The 27,701-nt window shown below is 32.9% G+C and overlaps 1 protein-coding gene across 6 annotated transcripts in view; it reads left to right on the top strand.

Moving 5' to 3' along the window:
• SREK1 (splicing regulatory glutamic acid and lysine rich protein 1) overlaps nt 1–26,712 on the top strand; it is a 38,010-nt gene extending 11,298 nt beyond the window's left edge. For 2 of the 6 annotated variants that reach the window (XM_081284484.1, XM_081284485.1), the window contains exons 3-12: nt 3,480–3,595; nt 5,211–5,375; nt 5,571–5,749; nt 6,940–7,070; nt 7,936–8,050; nt 13,944–14,063; nt 14,442–14,816; nt 17,965–18,060; nt 20,421–20,565; nt 21,717–26,712. In XM_081284484.1, coding sequence (XP_081140610.1) covers nt 3,480–3,595; nt 5,211–5,375; nt 5,571–5,749; nt 6,940–7,070; nt 7,936–8,050; nt 13,944–14,063; nt 14,442–14,816; nt 17,965–18,060; nt 20,421–20,565; nt 21,717–21,866 — 1,592 coding nt within the window. In that variant the 3' untranslated portion in view covers nt 21,867–26,712. Of the gene's footprint in view, nt 1–2,182; nt 3,193–3,479; nt 3,596–5,210; nt 5,376–5,570; nt 5,750–6,939; nt 7,071–7,935; nt 8,051–13,943; nt 14,064–14,441; nt 14,817–17,964; nt 18,061–19,373; nt 19,519–20,420; nt 20,566–21,716 lie in introns of those variants that run through there. The other 4 variants (XM_081284487.1, XM_081284486.1, XR_014020866.1 and 1 more) reach the window with 4 other exon arrangements.
• Nucleotides 26,713–27,701: the final 989 nt, after the last annotated feature.

Genomic DNA, 27,701 nt, shown 5'->3' with positions numbered 1-27,701 from the left:
ATAAAACATGCCATTTCAAAATAAAATATACTTTCATTATACTTGTCTAAATATGATCTCTTTTTGTTGTTGCGTGCATTTCAGATTTCTTTTTATAAATGTTAACACGAAAGATAAGGTCAAACATTAACAAAGGTGTCAGCCTAATCATCAGTCATAACTTTATGTCCACATTTTCTGGTAGATGGATTTTGACTATTAATTTGGTTTTGTATGTTTTCTCTATGTGATATTTGTGCATTATTAGATGACTAGACTGGCCAAGGCAGACCTGTTACACTTGCCTGAGTTAGGCATTGTTTGCCATGCCACTAAACCTGCCGTCAAGTGAAACCTTCATTGGGGAAATGAGATCGGAGTCTGAACCGCAGAAGATGGACGCCCTGTCTCTGTTTTTTATTGTTTTACTTTAATTTCATTTCTTTTTCTTTATTTTGTCCCTTTTTTTTTTTTGTTTTTGTTTTTGTTTTTGTTTTGTTAAATCTCTCTCACTTTAACTTGTGAGCTGGTTTTCCAGTTCTTTGTAAATGGTATTCCATTAAGGTTCATAACGTGTTGCAAATTATATTGGGAAATAATTAACACAGCTCAACCTTAAGACAGAATAAATTTTTCATGCAGTAAATTAAAATATAGTGTTGAGAAGCTAGTGTGAGTCTTAATTGGTGTTTATAGATTGATCAGGTACATTTTATACTTAACATTAAAACACTTATAAGCATCTTAGGAACACTTCCTGATCTTAGTGTAACATTTTTGTAGTTTCCCTCCCCACTCCAAGACTTTATCTCATAAAAATGAATGGATGGCTTTTAATTTTCATCCAGCCCTCTAGAATTCTAGGCATACAAAATCATCAAGGAAAATAAGCAAGTTTCTTACAGTGCATTGGTATGGGGAAGGTCTTTCATTTTATGATTGTTCATTATACAATTTATTTCCTTGTCTTATGAAGACTTTGTTGCCTATGTGGGGAAAGGATATTTGAGAAAATATTGATTATTTATTTGTGTGCGTGTTTTTCTGTTTGCTTGAATTTTTTGTTGAAAATTCTTCAGAGGTTACCAGTTTCTAAATGGCTTCTGAGGTTAGGACTCAAGTAATATGAGAGATACTATTTTTCTCTCCATTACTAAGGAATATAGTTTGGGGAAAATGCTAAATCTGATTGTTTAAATACTTTTATATACTCTGATATTATTTAGAGGATAAATTTGATAGGATTTTATTTCAGAAATTGAGCAATGGAACTTTTTCTTAAAATACCTTTAATAGAATAAGACAGGTATAATTGAGCTTAGAGTTCTAGATTACTCTCATAAAAGGCAATGATAGTCTGACTTTGAAGCCAAAAGAGACTTTCTAATACTAAGTGATCAACTTTTGGCCCATTTAATCCCCTTTTTGTTTGTATAATTTTTCTATACTGTTTTTATGGATAGTTTGGCTTATTAATTGACAAGTAATATTAAACTTGGAAATCATCTTTTTTTTTGAGGTGTATAAATTTTAGGGTACTGAAGCATAGAGTTTTCACCTCAGGACCCCAGTTTTATTAAGGATATTCAGATTTTATAAACCTTTTTTTAAAAAAGTCTACATAACAGAGTGAGTGTGATATCAGTGTAAATAGTATAGTATCAATGTGGGTGTACAAAAATACATGTGTTAATAAGTATTTAGTAACTAACACATACAAAAATAGGTTGTTATTTAATGTCTTCAGTAAGACCTACCTTTTGTTTATCTTTATGCATGTTAAACAATCTATTCTGTCAGAATTTACATTGAAATAATAAAAATAACTTTTTGAAATTAGGCAAAGTAATATAAATTTAGATGCTGCAGAGTTCTTAAAGCTACTACAATGTACCTTTTATTCTGTTCCTGTAGATAAGACATAATTAATATTTAAAACAAGTTTTAAGTTTCATCTTGAATTCCATCCATGTTTAGAGATATATTCAGATAATAACGTTCAGAGATTGATCTCTATACATGGTTTTTTTTTTTTTTAAAGAGAGAGTGAGAGAGGAGAGAGAGAGAATTTTTAATATTTATTTTTTAGTTCTCGGTGGACACAACATCTTTGTTGGTATGTGGTGCTGAGGATCGAACCCGGGCCGCACGCATGCCAGGCGAGCGCACTACCGCTTGAGCCACATCCCCAGCCCTGCATGGTTGTTTTAAATAGGATTTTTACTACTGAAACCAGGAAAATTTACTTCATAATATTATATTTCAGCTTAGTATGATTTTGTACACTATTTTAAAACATTTTTGACCAAGTTCTTAACGGAAATACTTAGCCAACTACAGTATGACTAGTTCTAAATGTATCTACACTTAGTCAACTTTTACAGAATTTTTTTTTTGCTAAGATAAAAATGTGTGAAAGTTGCAATCTTAATAAAAATTATTTGATTAAAATCAGCAGTTACATGGCAAATGATGTACTTTAATTTTTTTCATTTTTTTAGGTTGTAGGCATTTTTTTAGTTTTTAAGATTATTTTAGTGTTACTATTGTTATTAACCATTTAAAATGTTTATAAGCAAGACATTTAAGCATTAATCATTTCTCTTCAGATAAGTATATATGTAAATTGGTTCTAAAAGTTACATTTTAAGAAGGTTCCTGAGACTAGGGAAAAATTTTTTTTGTCATTAATTCTCACAAAGTTTTAGTGATTATTATTATTTTTTCCAAGGCATATTCTTTGAAACTGGATTCTTTTTAGGCATCATTGATCGTTGTTGGTGAGATGCCTTATTAACAGAATGGGTATAGGCTTCCTTTTAAATTGAAGCTGATTACATGAAGTAGGTTTATGTTTTCTTCTGTTTATTTGAACTTGAATCTGTTGGAGGGTTATCACAATTGTTTGCATCACAAGAAGATAGTTTCAGTAACAGAATAGGGGCACTCATTAAGGAACAAATTTCAATTCGCACATATTTGTTTTTTCTTTTTCTTTTTTTTGACTAATTTGGTTATTTGCCATTTCTGGGGATTAAACTTTAAAAAATGTTCTTCTTTTCTGTATCTGATGTTCTGTGTGCTATTAGTGATGCAGCCAACACGAACGGTTGTCATGTGTAACACAACTTTCGATCACCGCGAAAACACCGTCCTGGGAAAGCGTCCATGCTTGATATCGTTTGGTTCATGAACATTAAGTTTCCAGTACAGGTGACCCATAGCTCAAAGTGTTAAATAATTGTCTACATTATTCAATTTTTAAAATAATATTCCATTAATGAGATTGTTAGTCTTTGAAGTTTTGCTCACTTTTATTTTTCCTAGTAGAGCCAGGATAAAAGGAAAGACTTAAGTTCTTATTTATTTCTTTATACGGATCTGATAGATAGATTCATTTATTATTATTATTTTTTAAGTGCAAGGGTAATTGTAAAATCATAGTGTAAAGTTGGTGTGGTGTTTCTGCTCTCGGTAATGTTTGGAACTTGCCTCTGCAGGTAAAATCCCAGAGGAATCGAAAGCACTCTCTTTATTGGCTCCTGCTCCAACTATGACAAGTCTGATGCCTGGTGCAGGATTGCTTCCCATACCAACTCCTAATCCCTTGACTACTGTAAGTATTGTACTATACATAAGTAAGTACCTTCTTATGAAAGGAGTGAATATTGAACTGTATAATCTGTTGGATAAAGAGATTAGACAGTTATTTGTATTCCTAGCCACCGAGGAGTGTGAAGCCAGGAGTATGTCACAAATTTGAGGCCAGCCTTAGCAATTAGTGAAATTCTGTTTCAAAATGGACTGGCGAGATAGGGCAATGGTAGAGCTAGAGCACCCTTGGTTTTAGTCCCCATTACGACTGCCCCCTACGCCCCCAAGAACAAAATGTATTCGTTTTGCTTTAACCATAGGATAAGCAAGAACTTACTATTTTAGATTTTTGCTTAGGTAAATTTTTCTGTTTCAATTTGAGGTTATCCATACTGGGACCCTGCCTTTACCACTTGGTAGCCTAGAAATTTTTGGCAAATTAATTTCTTCAAGTTTCTGTTTTTTTTTTTTTTTTTAAAGACCTGTGAAATTGATATAATAGTAATGCCTACCTCTTAAGGTTGGTATGAGAATTAAGTTAATAACTCAGCAAAATGCGATGCTGTGATAATTGTTGATGATTAGGAACTTTTACACAGTGTTTTTTAATGACCAGCATACAGTTAATCCTTATTATTTGTGAATTCACTTACTAAGTAGTTTTTTTGAAACCTCAAAATCATATTTGCAGTGCTTTTGTGGTCATTTTCAGATATACAAGGTGATGAGAAATATGAGTTGCCTGATGTTCATATTCCCAGATTATGTCAAGCAAGGTGACACTGCCTTTTTGTTTTGGCACTCATGCTATAAACAAGCATACTTTTGCAATTTTTTAGTGCCACATTTAAAAATTTTGTGTGCCTTTTGTTGTTGATTTTGCTATTTAGATAGGTCCCGAAGCCAAGTCCTAAATAGTAAATGCTTAGGTAAATTGTGATGTACCTTATGAAGAAAATGTGTGTTAGATAAGTTTCTGATTTGTTGAGTTGCTAATCATGAGTTTAGTCTCTTTCTCTCTCTCTCTCTTAAAATATATCTATTTTTACGGACACAATATCTATTTACTTGTGGTGCTGAGGATTGAATCCAGTGCCTCATATGTGTGAGACAAGCGCTCTACCACTGAGCTACATCCCCAGCCCCATGAGATCAGTATTAATGAATCAACACATTAACTCAGGTGCCTTCAAACGAACATATAAAACAAAATTATATATTTATTAGTGATGATGAGTGTGTTATGGTCAGAGGCTCCTAGGAACTTAATCTTTTATTTTCCTTAGGAACATGGTTCAATAATCCAGTAATAATTATATACCCTATAATTATATACCCTATAATCCAGTTATAGGGTATAACTACTTTGACTATTGAGAACCAACTATTCATTTTTAGTATTAAGTTTAAAGGTAGTTAAAATTCCCAGATAATTAAGAAATTGGTTATATTTCAGTTAGGTTCAAAATTAATGTGATTTCCCTGTCTTAATAATTCAGAAAGTTAGGAGTCTTTAGTCTCCTTCTAGTCTTTTTGAGTTGATCCATTCTTGTCAAGATTAGAGAATGGTAATTTGGAATACTAATAGAAATTATGTTCTCTTGGTTTTTTTGTTTGTTTGTTTTGTCTTCTTACAGCTTGGTGTTTCACTTAGCAGTTTGGGAGCTATACCAGCAGCAGCACTAGACCCCAATATTGCAACACTTGGAGAGATACCACAGCCACCACTTATGGGAAATGTAGATCCTTCTAAAATTGATGAAATTAGGAGAACAGTCTATGTTGGAAATTTGAATTCCCAGGTAACTAAGAAGAAACAGAGGGCAATAGTTCTTTTTTCCCCTCTTAAAAATCATATTGATTGGGCTGGGATTGTGACTCAGTGGTAGAGCACTTGCCTAGCATGTGTGAGGCACTGGGTTTGAGTCTCAGCACCGCATATAAATAAAAAATCATAAAGTAATAGCTCTGTTAAAACTGTCACTTTGTTTCCTCAGACAACAACAGCTGATCAACTACTTGAATTTTTTAAACAAGTTGGAGAAGTGAAGTTTGTGCGGATGGCAGGTGATGAGACTCAGCCAACTCGGTTTGCTTTTGTGGAATTTGCAGACCAAAATTCTGTACCAAGGGCCCTTGCTTTTAATGGAGTTATGTTTGGAGACAGGCCACTGAAGTAAGAAATCCTAAACAAGAAATTTTAATGATTTAAAAAAATTTAAAGTATATTTGATGTAATTAAGGCTTTTTTTTTTCTTTTTAATAGTAATTGGCAATTTGTGGAAAGGAAGACTGTGTTAAGTATAAATGAAATACATGCCATTTTAGCCTTTAAAATCCTAAAGTTGTATTTGGAATCATATTTCTCATTTTCTATTTTTAAGGTCTAGTTTACTTAACATTATTTACATACCCCACATAAAAGTTCTAAGTCTTTATCAGTTTTAAAATTATTTTATTGGTTTTATAATATGACTCTAGACTAATGGGCAATTTAACATGTGGGCTGTACTACTCTACTTCTGGTAATATGAATTTCAGTAAATTCTAAATCCCAGGAAGAAAGTAATATCAAGTACCCAGAAATGTTTTAAATGAGACATTGGATTTTTAAGGTTTGCTCATATCCTTGTTTGTAAAAAATTGATGTAGCCTTTCAGATACTTAAGATCAGATATTCTGTTTCAGTTAGATTATTAAGTCAAACATAGTTTTGTCTGATTTAATAGGTGATTGTTCTAGTTATACAATTTGATCAGGGTTTAACTGTTGAAGGATAAATAACGGTTTTTAGTGGGATCTAATTATCTCAGTGTGGAAAAGGGATAAATAGAGGCAGACAAATCCCATTCATTGTGTGCATCAGAGAAGCCATTCTCACCTAATAGGGGAAGTTTTATCAGACACCTCCCACATCCAAAGGTGTCAGAGTGACTCAACCAAGGAAGGAATAGGGTTGACTAAAATGGTGCACATTATATACAGCTTTCCCTTTATCCTACCAGGGAGCACAGTTTATCAACAAAATCTCCTAAAGTAAGAATAGAAATGATTTAACATTGGTATCAGTGTTTATAATTCTAAACCATATGGAAAATATTTATTCTGTATTAAAAGAAGTCAGCTAGGGTTTAGTATTTTTGTTTTTCCTTGCTTATAGCTTTTTTGGCAAGAGGTGACTGAAGGTGGGGATGAGAGATGAATCGAACTTTTGAGGTTGTTTTTGTTTATTTTGTATTTAGCTATATCATTTTAATGTGCTTCTTAGAAGTCCTTAGACTCATCAGTAAGTTATCATATAAACATTTGTTTAGTGTTTTATAAAATATGGTGTGTATTTGTGATATGCTAATATTTTTAATTTAGAATAAATCACTCCAACAATGCAATAGTAAAACCCCCTGAGATGACACCTCAGGCTGCAGCTAAGGAGTTAGAAGAAGTAATGAAGCGGGTACGAGAGGCTCAGTCATTTATCTCAGCAGCTATTGAACCAGGTAAGGCCATAGTGTTGTTACATAGGTCATCGCTTAAAGATCATAGAATCTTAGAACCTGAAGGAATTTTAGAAATAATTACATTGTTCAGTCCCTTCATTTTTACCAATAAGAAGACTGAAACTCAAAAAATAGTAAGTGGCTTACTCAAAGAACAACTTAACACAAATTTTGTCTTTTTTCCCATAATGCTGTATCAAGGCACATTAGCCTGAGTTTATTAGCTCTTTATTTTTTAATAGGAAAACCAGTGTTCAGAATGATTTCCTGAAGGAAAGTGTGTTATTATGAAGCTAAAAAGAAAAGAGTAAATATATATTAAAATGTTAAGCAGGGTTTGCTATAAAGTTCTAATTTTAAACCTAGAAATGAGAGCCCATGATTTAGAAAAAATACAGAAAACTGTTTTAGCAGGGTGAAGGAACACTTATTCAAACTTTGTGTTGCTTAATAAAATGATTTTAAAATCCAGTCTAAAAATGTCTAGGTGTTTAACCTTTGAGTGGATTTTCTAAATTAACACTTGGAATTTAAACTTCAATTCTAGCAAAATAAACAGAAAGGACTTAAAATCACTGTCATAGGAATTACAGACATGTTTTAATCGTAAGTTATGGCAGCAACAAAATATTACGAACAGCTGTTTATAATCATCTGGTTTATATGTACTGCTGCAGGGTGGCTGCACTCAACGAGTTTATGCAATGACTTTCTTGGATGTTTCTGAAGGATAATTGCACAGGAGGAGGATGTACAGAGAGTAGGCCCCTTGCACTATATGTGGTACATTCCACTTGTGCCTAATTATTAACTGGGATCTTTAATTGTTCTGAGCTTACACTGCAAAGTGGTTTTTTCCTCTCAGAGTCTGGAAAGAGCAATGAAAGAAAAGGCGGTCGATCTCGTTCCCACACTCGCTCAAAGTCCAGGTCTAGCTCAAAATCCCATTCTAGAAGGAAAAGATCACAGTCAAAACACAGGTGAGAATTTCTACTTTCATATTTTATTTTTTTCAGTTTCTTATTTATTTTTTTTATTTTTTTTTTAAGACAGAGTAAGGGGGGGGGGAGAGAGAGAATTTTTAATATTTATTTTTTAGTTCTCGGCGGACACAACATCTTTGTTGGTATGTGGTGCTGAGGATCGAACCCGGGTCGCACGCACGCCAGGCGAGCGCGCTACCGCTTGAACCACATCCCCAGCCCAGTTTCTTATTTAAAATAGTTAAGATTTTATGGATGTTTGTCAAAATGCCAGAATTTAGAAAGTTTTAATGATTATTAATAAATATTGCTCTGCTTATAAGACTGTAGTTAAGTTTTAATAGTTAAGCTAATTTTCCATTTTAGAAGTTGGTTTTCTATCTAAAGATGCTAACTTGATAGATTTCTAAGTGTATTTTTTACACAGAAGTGGCAGAAACTTTTTGTTCTTTTGAAAAAAGGGAATGTATTTTGTTCAAGTTGCGGCTTTTTTGTTTTCTTTTCCCAGTCCACTCCAGGTCTGGGGAACAACACCCCAGATCTTGGTTTCAAGCAATTTCCTGTCTCCAAGTACCATGTTTCAAATGGAGCACCTTAAGTTTTTGGTACTCGTGGTGATAAGAGCCCTCCTCTGACCACTTTTGGAGCTGAAACCCCAGAGTAACTTGCAGTCTCATTTTGGAAGTTGTCTTGTCCTGAAGCACTGTTTATTTTTTCCCTATTTTTGATTATACTTTTGGCATTTTGTTTTCTCTTGTCTGTTATTGCTTTGTGTTTGGAAAGGAGATCTCAAAATATAAACTCGGAATACCATCTTGACTGCAAGTACCTTAAGAATCATCTCTAAAGTGATACATTTTATTGTTTTTAAGGTGTGGAGGGGACTTTTTGAAATGGGAAAGTGTATATATATATATATATATATATATGTATGTGTATATGTTTCTGAATGTATATATTTATATATATATATATATACACACACACACATATGGAGGGAACTTTTTGAAATGTGTGTGTGTGTATATATATATATATGAAATGTATATATATATATATATGAAATATATATATATATATATATATATATATATATATATATATATATATACACTTTCCCATTTCAAAAAGTCCCCTCCACACCTTAAAAACATTTCAAAATATATATATATTCAATCCTAATTGCATGTCATGATGTTTATGTCTTCAGGAAGGAGGGAAAGTGTGTGTGTATGATGTGGCAGTATTAGAGAAGGCAGAGGGATTGAGGGGAAGAAAGGAAAGAAACCAGTGTGTTGAGTCTCACCAGCATGCCCAGTTGAATTTTTCTATGATGATCACAGAGATTCAGTGAATGATAAAGGAAAGTAGACTATTCTTTTTTTGTTTCTAGTACTCATACTTCTAGCCCTTTTAGTGTTATATAGGTCTCTACTAAATCAGTTTGCAAAATCTCTTTGAAATATTGTTTCAGTGTCAACAAGATGATGTAGTTAGGCAAATTCAGAATCAAGTAAAAAGAGTTGTTTTCATGTGTAAGAAATAAGGCAATGCAGCAGAAGGTGGAGTTGGAGTAACAGTGGTGCTAGAGTGGATATTCCTGTGTGTTGACAGGATCGGGTGAGGATAAAGAATAGCAAGGAAATATAAAATTGTGTGAAAATTAATAACTGTACTGAGGAAAAAGAGAATCTTATTTTGAGGGGTTGATATGAGAGCAAGCTAACCTCCATGATTAACATTGTGTGGCTTCCTTGATAATCTATGTGAAGCTATATGTGCTTTTTGAAATTGGGCAAATAATTGAGCAATCCACTTTATCCATTGTTCACTGTAAGGTTTTAATTTTAAGTACTATGTATTTAATTAGTCCCCCCTCCAAGGGTATCATCCAGTCTATGAAGTTTGTGAATTCTTGTTCTTGATATTCATGAGTTATTTTCTTGTAGATCTGTCTGTGTAGCAGTGGAAATTAGTAGCTCTTGCTGTGTGTGTGTGTGTGTGGTCAGCATATCCTACTTTCACATGTTCATGTAGACACACACAGCTTTGACAAAGCTCATAAACATACAAAAGAGGACAAGTTCTCTATTCTTTTTAAAGGAATGGAAAACATCTTACTGAAAAACATATGACTTTAGGATGTTGACTTGGAAGTTGGAAGAAGTCCCCTTAATCCCCAGGAGTCAGAGAAGGTTTTTTTTGGCTTTCCCTCCTCTGCCAGTGGGAGCTGGTATCCTCAGGTTTTGCTTATGGGCCCACCTGTTCTTTTCCACCATCTTCAGATGCTTCTAGAACCATGCTTTCTGAGGCATAGAAAGACAAATACCACTCACATTAAGGAGCTTAAATTTGCTTTCATAAAAGTAGACATCTGGTTATTAAATGGTGGAGGGATATGGGAGGAAGTTGGATAATACGTGCCAAAATACTGCTCATGTTCTATAACATGGTAGAATGATTGTAGTTCCTAACAGTTCAGTACATATTTTACAAAGAACTAGAAGAGAGGAGTTTATACATTCCCAGAACAAATAAATGATTAATGTTTAAGGAGATGGAAATGCTAAATTAAGCTGATTTGATCACTGCACATTTTATACATGTATTGAATTGTCACACAGTACCCCACAGATATGTACAATTATGATGTGTCAACTTAAGTGAGAGTTGTGCTTAACCCCCAATATCTCCCCTTTCTCTGTTCCTTCCCTGTATTATTGTAAACAGGAGGAATGGGTTTCTTGTCATTGTATCCCTAGCTAGGACTTGGGAAAAGTGTTTCTACTTTGTCCAAATTTTGATACTTTAAAAAAAAATTCTAATTAGTTATACATACAATAGAATGCATTTTGACACATCATACATAAATAGAGTATAATTTCTTATTTTTCTGGTTGTACATCATGTAGAATCATACTGGTTGTGTAGTCACATATGTACATAGGGTAATAATGTCTGACTCATTCTACTATCTTTCATACCCCTTCCCCTCCCCTCACTCCCCTCTGTCTAATCCAAAGTGTCTCTATTCTTCCCTAACCGCCCCCCCCCCCCACCCCACCACTCTTATTGTGAATTGGCATTTGTATATTAGAGAAAGCATTCTGCCTTTGGTTCTTTGGGATTGGCTTATTTTGCTTAACATGATATTCTCCAGATCCATCCATTTACAGGCAAATGCCTTAATTTCATTCTTCTTTAAGGCTGAGTCATAGTCCATTGTGTATATATACCACATTTTCTTTATCCCTTCATCTATTAAAGGGCACCTGGGTTGGTTCCATAGTTTTGCTATTGTGAATTGAGCTGCTATAAACATTGATGTTGCTGTGTCACTGCATTATGCTGCTTTGGGTATAAACCGAGGAGTGGGATAGCTGTGTGAAACGGGGGTTCCAACCAAGTTTTTCTGAGGAATCTCCATACTGCTTTCCATAGTGGTTGCACCGGTTTGCAGTCCCACCAGCAAACGTATGAGTATACCTTTTTACATTTTTTATTTATATAGATAACATTAGAAAACGTAGGTAGTACTAGAATTGTTTTTTTTAATTTTTTTTTTTTTTAGTTGTAGATGAACAGATACCTTTATTTTGTTCATTTATTTTTATGTGGTGTTGAGGATTGAACCCAGTGCCTCACACATACGAGGCAAGTACTCAACTGCTGAGCCACAACCCCAGCCCAAGAATTGTTATGTTTTTAAGTTAAGTAACCTTTACAGACCAGCATAGGAACTATAAGACATTTTGTAATGTTTTAATGGAAAACAACTGATTTACAAAGGAACTTTGATACAGCGTGAGGGTAAGTTGCTATTTATTTACAATTTAATTTTAAAATATAGTTTTGTAAATTATTTAAAAATTAAACTGCTAATAAGTATTTGTCTTTGGTTGGATTAGACCTACTCTTGAATGTTTTAGTGTTCTTAATTAAAAAACGTACTAGAGGGTGGGATAGACCTGAAAAGATTTAATGTCAAAATTAAAGTATAATAATTACTCCTCAGCAGTGACATGAACTCTTAGAACCTACAGGATAAGAAACCAAGTGATCAGTTCTTTATTACTAACTAAATTTATTAGGGCTACCCTTAATTTTTTAAAAGAAGTTTCCTTGCTTAATTATTTTTGAAAAACACTGCTTTGAGGAAACAAAAGAATTGTTTATATTTTTAGCAAGGTTAATTAGAATAGTCTTAAGCTTTTTTACTGAGTACATAGAAACAATGTGAGCATCTGTAAATGGACTAAGAATGCTCTAACTTTTAAATCTGCCTTAATACCTGCTACTTGACCTTCATGTCTCTTAGGTTTTTAGTGGTAAATACTTCAGCAAACTCAGAATTATCTTATTGTATTAAAAAAAGTTATAAAGACAGATGCATTTTTAAAAATTATTTTCTTTCCTCAAGTGCATTATCTTTACAGCTGTATAATAGATGAGCAGTTAAAAATTAGCTGTAAGAGCATGGTGCGGGTGGTGCATACCTATAATCCCAGCTACCTAGGAAGCTGAGGCAGGAGGATTGTGAGTTTGAGGCTGACTCAACATTTTTAGCAAGACCACATCTCAAACACAAAATGGGCTGTGGAGGTAGCTTGGTGGTAGAGTACCACTGGGCTCAATCCCCAGTGCTGAAGGGAAAAAAATCCAAAACAATTGGACTAACTGAAAAATATATTAGTAACGGAACTGGAGGTGTTTCTGGTTTTATAGCATGCCCCAAGTATGACCATTTAACTATATATTTCTCTTATAGATATTTGTGTATATTATGTACAGTGTACTTGTGGAAGTTCATTTGACCTCCTTGGAATAAATAAAGATTTAAAGTTTACATTTATGTTAAACTGTGTTATTTTTTATGATGGCTATAATAATACCAAGAATTGAGATAAGTGTATACTCTGTGCCAGAGACTGCAAGTCAGTTTTACATACATCATCTAATTAATCCTCATGATAGGTAAATAGGTGTGATTCTGATTCCACTTTATAGATGAAGAAGTGCAGAGTTAGAGAGGTTAGTGACTTGCTAGTGCTCGGCCAGCTAGTGTGTGGCAGAGTTGTGCTTTAGAGCCAGATTGTCAGACTTCAAAGCTGGTGAGTCTTATCACTTTGTTATTTTAAGTTGAGTGCATCTGTTTTGTTGTATTTTAATAAATAGTACCTGAATTAGCTCATTGTGGGAAAAAAATATTTAAAAATACAGCTATTTCAGTGGGGGAAAAAGGGACTAATCAAAATTGAAATAACAGGTATTTTTCCTTGGAAGAATTCCATTAATTTAATTTAATTCCATTCTTTTAATAGCTGTGGTCATAGTTTACAGCTTTAACACAGAGGCAACACAAATCTAATATTTTGATTTTATGTAGTTTTACCTCATGCAAAATGATTTTTGTTTTCCTGTCACATCCACTCTCCAGTTTGTTTCCTTGTACATATTCTCTTAATGTTTATTATGATAAACAGTACACAACAATTTGTAGAAGTGAACCATATAACCACTACTCCCCATCAAGGTGTTATAACCAGGTAACAGTCAAGTGAAAGACAGTTTTTGGTGTGAAAACTTGGACGATGGGAAAAATCTTCTTAAAATCTTCTTTGTTAATTTGTGGCATGGCATGTAATAATTTGTTGCAAAAGAAAGCCATACTGGAAAATATCAACTTGTGTTCTAGACAGTGAAATATCTGGTAAAGTTTCAAATAAGTAAACTCTTTCTGGTAATGTAACCAAAGCATTATATAAGAAAGAATTTTTAAAAGTTGATAAATAGAGTTAAGATGGATTTTTAAATTCTCTTATTTTGAAAGACTTTTTAAAAAATGAAATTCTAACAATAAGTTTTGATTTTTAATAATTTATTTCTTCAGGAGTAGATCCCATAACAGATCCCGTTCAAGACAGAAAGATAGACGTAGATCTAAGAGCCCACATAAAAAACGCTCTAAATCAAGGGAAAGACGGAAGTCAAGGAGTCGTTCACGTTCTCGGTGAGTTTTAGAAAAATTAGGGATAATCTTTTCATTGGTTTTATTATTGGCTTTTCTGCTGTGGTTTAGGCTTTGGATGAGAAACAAAACTCTTTTTCTGATTGTTTTAGTAATCTAGGATTAATATTGATTGCCACTGATTTGAATCTGATGGTCAGTATGACTCATGAGGTTTCCAAACTACTCAACTCAGCCTGGTAACCACTTCATTTTGCAGCTTCATGTACACTGGATTATATAGAAATGCATATATAATGTCTTGAGCTATTGTAAATTGTTTTGTGTTGGTAATTGTTGAAGAAAGAGGGAGGGATGTCTTTTTTGGGGGGGTAGAATTTTTTTAGTTATACATTTATTTATTTTTGCTTATTTTTCAAGGGACAAGAGAAAAGATACTCGAGAAAAGATCAAGGAAAAGGAAAGAGTGAAAGAGAAGGATAGAGAAAAGGAAAGGGAAAAAGAGAGAGAAAGGGAAAAAGAGCGTGAAAAAGAAAAGGAACGGGGGAAAAACAAAGACCGGGACAAAGATCGAGAAAAGGACCGGGAAAAGGACAAAGAAAAGGAAAAAGAGAGAGACAGAGAAAAAGAGCATGAAAAGGAGCGAGACAAAGAGAAAGAAAAGGACCAGGACAAAGAGAAAGAACGAGAAAAGGACAGATCCAAAGAAATGGATGAAAAAAGAAAGAAGGATAAAAAATCCCGAACACCACCCAGAAGTTATAATGCATCAAGAAGATCTCGTAGTTCCAGCAGGTTTGATAATGTCTAAATTTTTTGGTCAAGGGTTTACTGATAACAAATTAAAACATAAGTGTTTAACTGAGGGGGAAAGGTTATTGTATACAAGTAGAACCAGTACAGTAAGGGCAGAACATTTTCTTGTAATTGGAAAGTAAATGTTTTCTCTGTGAATTGCCACAGTGTTGAGCCTGTGAGGAAGAAGAGATGATATTCTGCAAGATTATTTAGTTTTAGCTGAATTTCGAAGTATACTATTTTTAGCCCAGCCAATTATTATCAGTGTTGTTATCTTCTTAGAAGGTAGAATATCAGGGAAGATATTAAGAAATAGAGGAGTTGGAGTTGTGCCTCAGTGGTAGAGCACTTGCCTAATACACGTGAGGCACTGGATTCGATCCTTAGCACCACATAAAAATAAATCAAAATAAAGATATCATGTCCATCTACAATTTAAAAAATATTTAAAAAAAAAAGAAAAGAAATAGAAGAATTGACCTCTTAGGCGCCTTTCTTAAGAATGTCATGGGAAATTTTAATATGCAAAATGATTGTTAGTTCTTTCCATCATGTGAGGTAAGTTTTACCTCTCATGTTGAGTGCATGACATTTAAATTTGAATTCTTTATTTGTTAATTTTAAGGGTTAGTTTTTTTCCCCTTAGCACTGTCCAAAAAAAAAGTTCTCAATTTATTAATAAGTACACTGCCACCAGGCGGCAGCAGGTTGCCATAGAAACAGCTGCAAAATGAGAACCTTCCTCAAGGTTATTTAAACCCAAATCCATTATTCTAAATAATACCGTAATTGTGAATAACTGGAAGTTTCTGATTTGTGTTAACCTATCTCTTAAAAATATTTTATGTATTTTAAGCAAATTTTAAAGATGGTTTTCATAGAAAACAATTAGAGATTAAAGAATATTATTTCCTATTTTTAAAATGTTTTTGTAGTTTTCTCTTAATATTAGCCTCTGATTAATATTTAGAGATAATTGTAGGCATTTATTGGGTGCTTTCACATGTGCTATGTATTATGTCTCACTTTTTTGTCTTCCTTTACTTAGTCCTTAGAGTAGGCTCATGAGAAAACTATTATTATCATTGTTTTAAAATATGAGGAACTGGGAAACTATAGGAAATTAGCCGTCTTCTGTGTATTTTAGTATCTTTTAACTCTTTTCCTTCTTTGTAGAGATTGTTTTTGCATTTTATTTTGTGTGTGTGTGTGGGGGGGTGGTACTGGGGTGGTATCCAGCAGTGCTTTACCACTGAGTTAGATCCCCACCCTTTTTTAGTTTTTATTTTTTTAAACAGCATCTAAGTTGCCTAGGCTGGCCTTGAATTTGTGATCCTCCTGCCTCACATTCATGAGTAGTTGGAATTACTCCATTGTGCTTGGCAAATTTGAGAATTCTGTAATTTATTACCTGCTTTTAAAATGTACCTGAGAACCATAAAGTTGAAAGCAATTGTATATGTATTAAAATGGGGATCAAAATAAAAAGAAATATTGTTACATTTCCAGCACATTGAACCAATTGTTAAAAGACTTTTCGAATGTCTCCTAATCTGTATATATTTTTTTTCCAGAAAAATTTGACTTTTAAAACTTTTAATGCTTTAAAGTTATTGTCAATAAAGATGAAACCAAGAAAAGGAAGAAGAGGGCTGAGGGTGTAATTCAGTGTTAGAGAGCTTGCCTAGCATGTGTGAGACCCTGGGCTTAATCCCTAGCACCAAAAGACATTTTTTAAAAAGGAAGAAGATATTTATTGAGTACCTACTATGTGTCAGACTCTATGAACTTTATAGGTATTATTCTATATCCTCATAGCAACTGTGTAAGGTGTGAGTTATTTATTTTTATTTCTAGTTGAATAAAACCAGACTTGGACCGGGAATGGTGGCTCATGCCTATAATTCCTTAAGCGACTTGAAAAGCTGAGGCAGGAGGATTGCACGTTCGAGGTCAGCCTCAGCAGCTTTTATTGAGATCCTGTCTTAAAATAAAAAAATAAAAGGCTGAGGATGTAGCTCAGTGGTAGAGCACCTCTTGGTTCAATCCCAGTACCAAAACAACAACAAAACCAATCAAACCAGACTTGGGTTGAATGATACTTAATGTTCTCAAAGCTCTTGAGCTTTTTTGGTTGTCTAAAATATCTGCCGTATGTACCACTAATAATGTAAGCATTAATTTTACAAATGAAAAATATAAGATGGTAAAGAGAAATTGAAATCCAGAGGATTGATTTATTTCATCTCTGTGGTTTCTGATTATCAGTGCTCCTTAAGAAAGGGTATCATTAGATTCATTGACATTTAATAAATACATTGTTTTTTCCCTTGGATCATGGACATGGTGAAGTTCTTTGTTTCTAAGTGGATCACTCATAAAAAGTAATTTTATGTATACATCATTTACTAATGTTAAGCAAAATAATTTTAATAATAAATACTTAATATGTGTATTTCTTAGTTGACCATATTTAAATCCCAGATTTTAACTATTTTTCCTATATTTAAGCAACCTGTGTACTTAGTTTTAAATTAATAAAACAGCAATAATAAATGGAGGTTGGAGAGGAAAAGCAGTTTCTTTATAGTGATTTAAATACTTTTTTGGAGACATTCTAATGCTTGAGACTAATTTGTTTACATTTTGCAGACTAATTTATCCTTCAGTTCTTGAAGAACCTGTTGTTTTGTTACAAAATAATCCACAGTGGGGCAGCAAGGAGCTAGATGCATGATAAAGAATCTAGTAGGCAAAATGTGTTTTAGATTCCGAGAAAGACATTTGAGAGACTGAACCATCAATATTTTTTCTATTCAAGATATTATTGTTCAGATATACCACATGGTTATGGAGGCTCTCCATCGTTTCTGATATTAAATCTTAGGGGTAAAGTTTTTGTCCTCTATAAAATTTATGGCTCATAATTTGACTTACCCTAAAATTATGTGGTAGAACACGTTTATAAAGTATTTGAGTTTAAACTGGCCTTTAAAAGGGCTGAAGAGTAGTAAACTATAATAAACAAAATGGCTTATGAGGAGTACTACTCAGTTGAGAGTTCAACCAAGGACCCTTTTGCTTTTGTGTTTTTGAATTTCTCTTTATTTCAATTGTGTTTTAAAATGACATTTTTGGCTTTTAGGGAAAGGCGGAGGAGAAGGAGCAGGAGTTCTTCCAGATCACCAAGAATGTCAAAAAACATAAAAAGGAAGTCTTCTAGGTCTCCATCCCCTAGGAGGTAAGTTGAAAACAAGTACCAAAACTAAAGAAAAGGAAGCGGGAAAATTTTTAAAAAGATTTATGTTTCTCTCTTTTTAATGTTTTTAAAATTTTATATTTTGAATGAATAATACATTTGTATCCTTCAGAAATAAATGTAAAAATTTATGTGATGAGAAAACTTACTTTCTTCCATGTGTTCACCTGTCACCATAAATAATGAAATAGTTCTTCTCTATGCCCTTCCAAGGATATGAAAATATATATTTTATTTTTCTCATATTAAGTAACAAATATACATTGTTGTACACTTGATTTTACTTCACTTAACTATTAGGAAGTTTTTCCATAAACTGGTCAGTCAGAGAGAATTCATTCCTTTTTATAATTGCATGGGCTTAGATTTATATTCTAGTTCCTTGTTTTATTTTACCAGCCTACAGTAGAATGGTTTTCCTGAAATTTTCTTGTTTCATACTATGTAATGTTATAATGAACAACTTTGGACTTAATGTTGTTTTATAGGGTTCTGTTGTGTAGGAAGAATTTCCAGAAATGGTATCGGATGGGTTATGGGATATGTGATATACAGTTAAGTTTGTTGCTGTAAATTTATGAATAAATTTATAATCATAAGTATTTTATTCTTGAAGTTATTGTTCCCTTGATTTTTAAGAATTAGGTTTAAAAATAAATACATATATGTTGCTAATAATCTTTTTTTTTTTTTTTTTACTTTTTCTTTTGAATATAGCTGAAGGTTTTTTTTAAATTTTTTTTTTTTTTTTTTTTTTTTTTTTTTTTTTTTGTATTGGGGTTTGAACCTAGGTGTGCTTAACTACTGAGCAACACCCCCAAGCCCTTTTTTTGCCTCAGCCTCCTGAGCCACTAGAATTATAGGCATGCACCACTGCACCCAGTTTATACCTGGAGTTTTAAAAGAAATTTTTAGGAGAAATACTTAGAAAATATTTCCCTCTACTCAGTAAAGGAATTCACCCATGTTTATCCCTAGATAATTTTGTTTTTAAAAAATAAGTCTTTAGGGATGGGGTTCTAGCTCAGTGGCAGAGTGCTTGCCTGGCATATATTCAGTCCTTAGCACACATAAAAATAAATAAAATAAATAAAATAAAGGCATTCTGTTCATCTACAACTACCAAAAAAAAAAAGTACTTAGTCCAGTTAAACTTATTTCTATTATGTGAAATGAGCCGTGGATCCAGTTTTATCACTTTCCAAGGTGATACTAATGCTAATGGTTACTCAGCCCTGCCCGGGAGCCACATCTCTGATTCTTTTTTTTTTTTTTTTTTTAATATTTATTTTTAGTTGCAGTTGGACACAATACCTCTATTTTATTTATTTTTATGTGGTGCTGAGGATCAAGCCCAGGGCCTCGAACGTGCTATACTGCTGAGCCACAACCCCAGCCCCAACATCTTTATCTCTTGTTTTTTATTTCCTGCGTATTCAGGTATTGCTTTGAAAAGATTCATAAACAAACACTGTCTCTTAGTATTCTTGGGGTATTGCATCCAGGACCCCCTGTAGATCCCAAAATGCATGAATGCTGAACCCTAACATAAAATAGTATATATAGCATTTGCATGTAATCTGCACATCCTCTTGTAAACTTTATCTCTAAATTACTTATAGAATGTGTGTGTGTGTGTGTGTGTGTGTATATGTGTATATATATATATATATATAATAGTTGCTATGTAAATAGTTGTTATACTGTATTTTTTAGGTAACAATGACCAGAAAATTCTGTAGGGGCCTGTGTGTAGATTAGTGGTAGAACACATGTCCCCAGCACCCCTCCCCCCCGCCCCCCAAAAAGTCTAAATGTTTAGTACAGATGCAGTTTTTCCTCCCTTTTTAGAAAATTTTTTTGTAAATAATTTTGAGATTGGGTTTTGCTAAGTTGACCAGGCTGGACTTGATCTTGTAATCCTTCTGATTGAGCATCCTTAGTTGCTGCCCCACATATTTTAAATCTGTGATGGGTTGAATTCACGGATAAGGAACTTACTGGTTCAAATGAGCTGAGTGTATTTGGTTTTATTTTATCTTATTCCAGTAGATAAATAAATCCTGAATATTATTAAAGTAATATATTTGTAGTACCAAATTATGTTTTATGTAAATACTGGATGGCTGCCGCAAAAATGACTAGTGTCTTTTTTAAAAACTCATTAGGGCAAGGGGTGGAATTGGTCAGGTTATAGGACCTATTTTTGTTACTTTATCATACCAACTTACTACAAGTTTATTTAAAATATATTATTTTCGATACCCTGTGTTAGATAAGGATAAAGAATATGGTATGTTTCTGATTTCTTAAAAGTTGACATTTTATGAATATTCTTACAGCAAAAATAAGAAAGATAAAAAGAGAGAAAAAGAAAGGGATCACATCAGTGAAAGAAGAGAGAGAGAGCGTTCAACTTCTACAAGAAAGAGTTCTAACGACAGAGATGGAAAGGAGAAGTTGGAGAAGAATAGTACTTCAGTTAAAGTAAGCAGTAGATAACAGTATTTGGCATTGAATAATTAATTGAGATTGTTCTTTATCAACTGAATGCTTCTTGAGGGCAACAGTTTTTACATTGTTGGCATTTTAAAATAGTTATTAAATTGGTAAATTTTTACATTAAATTTTGAAAACATGAGAGACAATTAAGATTTAAAATATTATGTTCCTTATTTTAGAGAATCAGAAAATGGTATATAATAAGAAAATGTTTAGAAAATCCGTGGGCATCAAATGTATTTGACACATTTATACTGTTAAAATTTCTGCCTGATGCCATTTTCCTCTGTTTTAGCAAATTTGACAAGACTGTCTTTAGTCATTGGCTTTGTAATAATATATTACTAATTAGGTTTGTTGAATTATATAATGGAAAACCAAATTCCACCAAGTAAGCTTTTTCTTGAACAAATATTTTAAGTACTTGTGAATTATGTCAATTCTTGTCCATCCTCGTAAAGTATGTTTGTATTAGAAATTGAGTTCTGGGACTTTCATTATGTAATTTCCTACTGGTAGAGGGTTAGGATTGTCATTGATAGTAATTATTGATCATTTATTGTGTGCCACTCTTGGATCTCATTTAATTTTCCTTAAAGCTAAGGATAAAATTTGACCTGTGTGTGTGTGTTTTGGTACCAGGGATTGAACTCAAGAGCACTTGACCACTGAGCCACATCCTCCAGCCCTATTGTATTTTATTTAGAGACAGGGTCTCACTGAGTTGCTTAGCACCTTGCTTTTGCTAAGGCTAGCTTTGAACTCGAAGTCCTCCTGTCTCAGCCTTTGAATTGTTTTAAACAGTCTTTTGTAAGAGGAATATTTACTTCCTTTATTTTTGCTTCTGATGGCATTTTTGGAAGTTACTTCATGCTTTCAGCAGGTTGATCTCACTTTTTCAAGTCGTATCCACAATATTTGTGCTTCTTTAGAATTTCTGTTCACCTTTTCTAACTTAGTTCCCATGTTTTATGTGAAATGCAGTGGTCAAATTGATACATTTTGCATGTTCTTTTTAATGAATAAATAATGAAAGTAAATAATCCAGTTTTATTAATTCACTAAGATGTCATTTAACCATAGTAGCAGTAACTCTTGAGGGGAATAGTAAATGATTACCTTCATATTTATTGTAGGAGAAGGAGCACAATAAAGAACCAGATTCAACTGCGGGCAAAGAAGTAGATGATAAGGATGTACCAAGGACTGAGGAAAACAAAGTACAGCAAAATGGGAATTGTCAACCAAATGAAGAAAACCTCTCTACCAAAACAGAAGCAGTATAGGACAGACTTATGCACCTCTGCACTCAAAGGTGGAATAAAATCCAAAGCTTTTAATTCTCTCAACAAGATGTAAACAGGGAAGAAATCTAGCCGAATATGAAGTTAGAAGCTAACAGCTTTTCTAATTGTTAGGTGATGTTATGGACATCTTGTTACTGAGTAAGAAAATAAAGCATGGACATCATGAAAATACCAGATGTTACCCAAACCCCTCATCTTCTAAAAACTGTGTTTCCATGGTGGCTGACACACTTGTCATGTGATTGTTAGTGTTTGCCAAGAACCATTGCAAATAAATTAAACATCATTGATCCAAATTTGTACTTTCCCTAGAGACTGGAGGTAAACATTGGAGGCTCTTAAAAAAAAAAATGCTAGTTACTGAATTTTGTATTGTTTTACTTTTTTTAAAAAAAATTTCAATATATACAGTTTGATGATGTGCTTGAAATTGGTGCAAATATATACACACCCTTGTAAGTGCAAAGTATGTAAGAAGTTTTAACATTTACTTCACAAGATTTATAGTGATTGTGTTAAATTCTCACTATTGTGTTTTCTTTTGCTCACTGTTTAGGACAGCAGTTTTTCTTTAAAATAGTTTTACAATTAAAATTGCTTAAATGAGTGGATTAAAAAACAACTGACAATGCATGCTACTGTTCTCTTTCAAAAGGAAGAGCAACTGTGTTGAATACTAATACTAATGTATTAGTATTCAGTGTTTAGAATCATTGGGTCTACCCACAAACAGAGTAAGCATTTCTTTTTGAACTTTCTTGACATTTCCAAGTTTTATTATGAATAATATTGCAGTGTGACTTGTCAGCTGTAGGTGGCAAGGATGCCCTCATAAAAAGGAAACTGGGTTTTCAAAATGGGCTACAGGAGCACAAGCTGAAGCTTTAGTGCCTTCTACAATGTGGTATACTGTTTTCTAGAATTTTATATGTGCTAGTCTTTCTCAATTCATATGGAATCTAGGTATTCACACCATAGAGAAGTATGCAAGTGATATGTCAGAAGAGCTTAACTTAGTTCACTTCATATGAGAAGGAAACCTTGTTTTCAAGACTGACTTTAGAGTTTAAAACAACAGTGCAGTTTTGGGACCATCAGTTTTATATATAACTGTGATAACTAAAAATGAAACATGCTCTATTTTCCTCAAATCAAAGGAAACCATTTAGTTGACTACATTGGATGGCCTTAATTTTTACCTCTCAATCATTTTCCCATAAACAATGTGCCGAAATTATACTTAAAGAGAGGACAAGGAATATATGGGAGGTTATTTGTTTTGTTTAAGACTATGTTTACTTGAGTTTAAGATACAGGTCATCCATCATTCACTTTTTGCAGAAAGTATACAAGTAGTAAAATGACAACATATCTAATATTTTCCCCCAAAACTATAACTCGTAGTTTCTGAACTCTTTTCATTATTGTTATATTTCCAAAAGTACTTTTAATTAGCATTTTATTAAAATCAAGTATAATTATTTTAATGCAATCTAATACAATCAAATTACTCAGTTGCCTTACCTCATGGGACGAGTTACTTTTTATAGATTTAAAAAGCTGTTAGTTACTTGGTTTCAACTTGAGTCTTCTTTTTAAATGTTAATACTGTTGAAACTTAAGTATTTGATGGAGAATGGAAAGAGTTGTTCTTTTTGCAAGTTATGAAGCCTGGTTTGATTTTGAAGCTGCTTAATCATCTTCATATGTTCAGAATTACTGTGTTTTTTTTTCTCCTTTTTTGTCACTGTGTACATTAAAATTTTGGAAAATGCTTTACTATGTAAAGTATAGGTGGTCATTGTAATCATTCAACCACGTAAGGTTGGCTGGTAAACAGCTTATTCTGATACAAGAATGCTTGGGTGCATATGGAAAGATTGTGAAGGAGTGTGTGTCTTGCATCAACAGCTGTCTTATTTATGATATGTAAGTAGAATAGAGCAAATGTTGTTTGAATCTGTTATTTTTAGTACCATTTCTCTAATAAAGCTAAGTATTTTAGAGGAAAGTAGTTGTTTATACATTTCAAAATAAGATCTTAGTTTTCATCCTGCTCTTGATTTAGTTAGCACAGAGATTGTTTTGACATGGCGAGTGTATGTTTGTGTGGTATCTGTCTACAAATTAGTCATTTCAAGTTTAAATATTTTCTTGTACTCTGGACTCTTTAAGTGTTTTTTTATGTTGGAAATTAATATTTAATTTTATTCCTACCACTAATTTTATTGCTGAGGATATTTATTCAGCTGTAAAGTAATATTAATTTTGAGTGATTTTTTTTTTTTTTTTTTTTTTTTCAAAAACTGAGAATCAGGCTGGGGTTGTAGCTCAGTGGCAGAGTACATGTGTGAGTCACTGGGTTCGATCCTCAGCACCACATAATAATAAACAAATAAAAGAAAGGCATGTTGTCCATCTACAACTACAAAAAAATTCTATTAAAAAGCTGAGAATCTAGGAATGTAAGATTTGACATTTTTTTACATGGAAGCAAAGCCTACTAGGGTCTAGATGTGTGTGTGTGGGTATGTATATGTGTGTGTGAGACAGAGAGATGAGTTTTCTTTTTGTTCACTTAAGAGTTGACATGTTTCCATTTGTTTATTATTTTCTTTAAGGGTACTGTGTTTTTTCCTTTAAAATTATTTTTTTTCATCTCCCCAGTAGATGTCAGGAAAACTTGAGGTAAGGCCAAGAAGGCAGCCCTTTTACACTTCATATCTTCTGTGATTCTTTTTAAGCTTAATTACAGAGAAGGCACTCTGTTTTTCTTAAATCATACTTGTTTTTCAGCAGTGCTTGTTGAACTGTAACAAAAGATGGCCCTTCATAACTGACTAGCCAGTCAGTTTCACGTGCAAAAACTTGTAAATCCTTAACTTACACAATTGTCTTCTTAGCTTCTATTTTCCATCTAATCTAATTAGCTTATAATCAAGTCATCTTGTGACTTTGCCCATGTTTAGAATTCTTTTGAAGAAATACCTACCTTGATCTTCACTGTTAGAAGCTTAAATTTTGACATACTCACTTAATAATAAAGCTGGTATTTATAACCAAAAGATTATTTTGTCAAGAAAATAATTTTATATAAATCATTTTCAGGATCCTCAGTCATTTCTATGTGTGTGTATGTTGCTATCTTTATTTTAAAAGTTGAGAAAACAAAATATTCAAATCTCACAACTGAAGAGATTGTTCAAATTTTAAGGATTTTAAGTATAGTAATAGGCTTTTAAAACTTAAATTTTTTTGATCTGCACTGTATTATAAGTGCAGATTATTTTCATTTAACTTTAGTTGAATTAGCAATTAAAATCAAATCTTTTTGGAGGGATGCATTGAATTGAATAACAACATTTCAGTAATGTCATTTCTTATATTTTCATGGTAAAAGATAGTATTTGATTTTAATTGAGTGGGTTATTGAAGTTGAACCATTCCTACAAAGTAAAAGTACAGTGATCATGTGCTCTTTGTGTTTAAATATTTTTTTATTTTTACTTCCTATATGTTTAGTATTCTCATATGTTCATTTACTGATGTCATAGTCACTTTGAATTATTTTCATAATTCAAAAGTTAGTGCTTTTAAGGGCTAACTTATTTCTGGAAGCAGGAGTCTAGTATAAATATAATAAAATAATCTTTTAAAAATAAAACTGACTTTCCTACTTCATCTTAGGTTTATGGGTGAAATTTTTATTTTAGGATACTTTTATTGGTGATTTTTGCATGAAGAGAGTGATATTTTAGAAATAAAAGCTAAAGCCGTTTATGGTATTTGGTCCATATTTGGTCAGGTTAGATACAGTACCTAATGTGGATCTTTTCATTCCAGTTTAACCCATTTTTTCCAATCATCTGTGATGTGGAATGACTAACTATAAAACCATAAATGGAGCAACAAGTATATCACTTATAGTAACTTTGAAATAATTGTTTTCAGAGGTCTATTCTTTTGAGAAAATAGGTGATGATTAATTAGAATGTTTGAAAATATGTAAAGGACATAAGCTCTAGACTATGATTTCCAAACTATTTTAATGTACCTATGTCAATTTCATTGATAGAAAATTAAAAATTTGGGAATTAATGTGTTAAGGTACCTTTATAATTTTGTCAAAATTTTCTGTTTATATGTGATACAACATTTTCTTTTGGGGATTGCTGGGGATCAGATTTAAGCAAGTGTTCTACTACTGGGCTTCCCCTCCAGCTCCAAATGTTAACATGTCTTAATATTTTTAAGTAGGTTTTAATATGTTGCCTGATTTTTAAATTTATGTCTAGTTAACATTTTAATTTGGAAAATTGTCAATTTTGAGGAGACTTCACATATTTTGCCTCTAAATTTAATTTTCCCAAGATTAGCATGAATGTTAAGTTTCCTCTAATCTTGATTAATTTTTATTTACTAGTCAGGTAACTTCATAAATGTAAATTCAGATTCATGAAAATCATACTGAAAGAAGAGAGTGATTTCCACCAGTTTAGGGGTATAGGTATAGATAACACATTGTCAGGGAATAACCTAGAGAATTCGTGATTTCCACAAAAGGTTAAATTTGAATATACTGTGTAGTTGTATAAATCAATTTAATAGTTAAATAATTATCCTCCTAACCTTGATTAGTTTAATAGAACAGTGCTATAGATTTTCAAGGGAAGAGTTTAAAATGTTACATTAAGATTCTGCATAGGTGGTGTATATTTATGTGCGTAGGCTTACTTTTAAATGGTACTAGTAAAGATTTATCAGATGCTGCTGCTGCTGCTATTATGTCACTATATTTTTAATAAAATGAAAATCTTAAAATCTTGCCACTGTTGTAGTAATTTCGCCTATTTCTGGGACATTTATTTCCAGAGTCACAACTTGTTTTTATAACTGAGAGATGGTTACAGGCTTTTCCAGGGTTAAAAATTACCACCCAAATTGACGTTTTTGTGTTTAACAGCAAGCGGAATGCTTTCTCCCCTTTATCAGAAGTGGTAAATGTGCTGTAAGACCTCAGGGTGGTCATTTAAAACAGCGTATTGTTGAAAGTTTAAAAACAAGCTACCTGTTGAATGTATAGATTTAGAATTCTTTAAGAAGACTTCATGGCTTAGTTGGCCCAGAGATGATGAGCTACCTTAATTATGGTTAAAGGCCATGAACTGTTTGAGTTTCCAAATATGTTAAACTGTTTGTGCAAGGGTGGAAAGAAGAGACCTTTAAACTGTACTTGCCAGTAGTGGGTTTTTTGTGTGTGACCTTCTCCACAGGACTTCTAGGGATTACAGGTTGTACCAGCTGCTTTTGACAGTAGACTTCTACATGAAATTTTACATTGCACTCTTTGGTACCAGGGATTGAACCCAGGTTGCTTAACCACTGAGCGACATGCCCAGCTCTTAAATTGCGTAGGGCCTGACTAAATTGCTGAGGCTGGCTTTGAACTTGGCAATCCCCTTGCACACAGGTAGGTGTGTGCCACCATGACCAGTCATTGCATTAGTTTTGAAAGATCACTGGGTTATAATTGTACAATTATATTACATTTAGTTTTTTATAATTATCATTTTCTTACATTATGAAAAGGCTCATGGAAAGAGTAGTAATTTTTTTTTATTTTTTTTAGTAGTAATGTTTTTTAAAAATCATACTATTCTAATGCATTAGCCACCATATGACTGAGGTGGAAAATGGATCAGTTGTAGAGGCATGACCTCTGGTAGTGCATTACCCTTTCCTGAGCTGAAGCTAAAGTCTTAACATTTCCAATTATCTGACAAAGAACTCATAATACTGGAGACATGTCAGAAC

The sequence above is a fragment of the Spermophilus citellus genome (assembly GCF_964194105.1).
Source record: "Spermophilus citellus genome assembly, chromosome: 1".
NCBI lineage: Eukaryota > Metazoa > Chordata > Mammalia > Rodentia > Sciuridae > Spermophilus > Spermophilus citellus.
The sequence above is the reverse complement of the archived record's forward strand: the minus strand, read 5'-3'. Positions and strand labels throughout refer to the sequence as shown.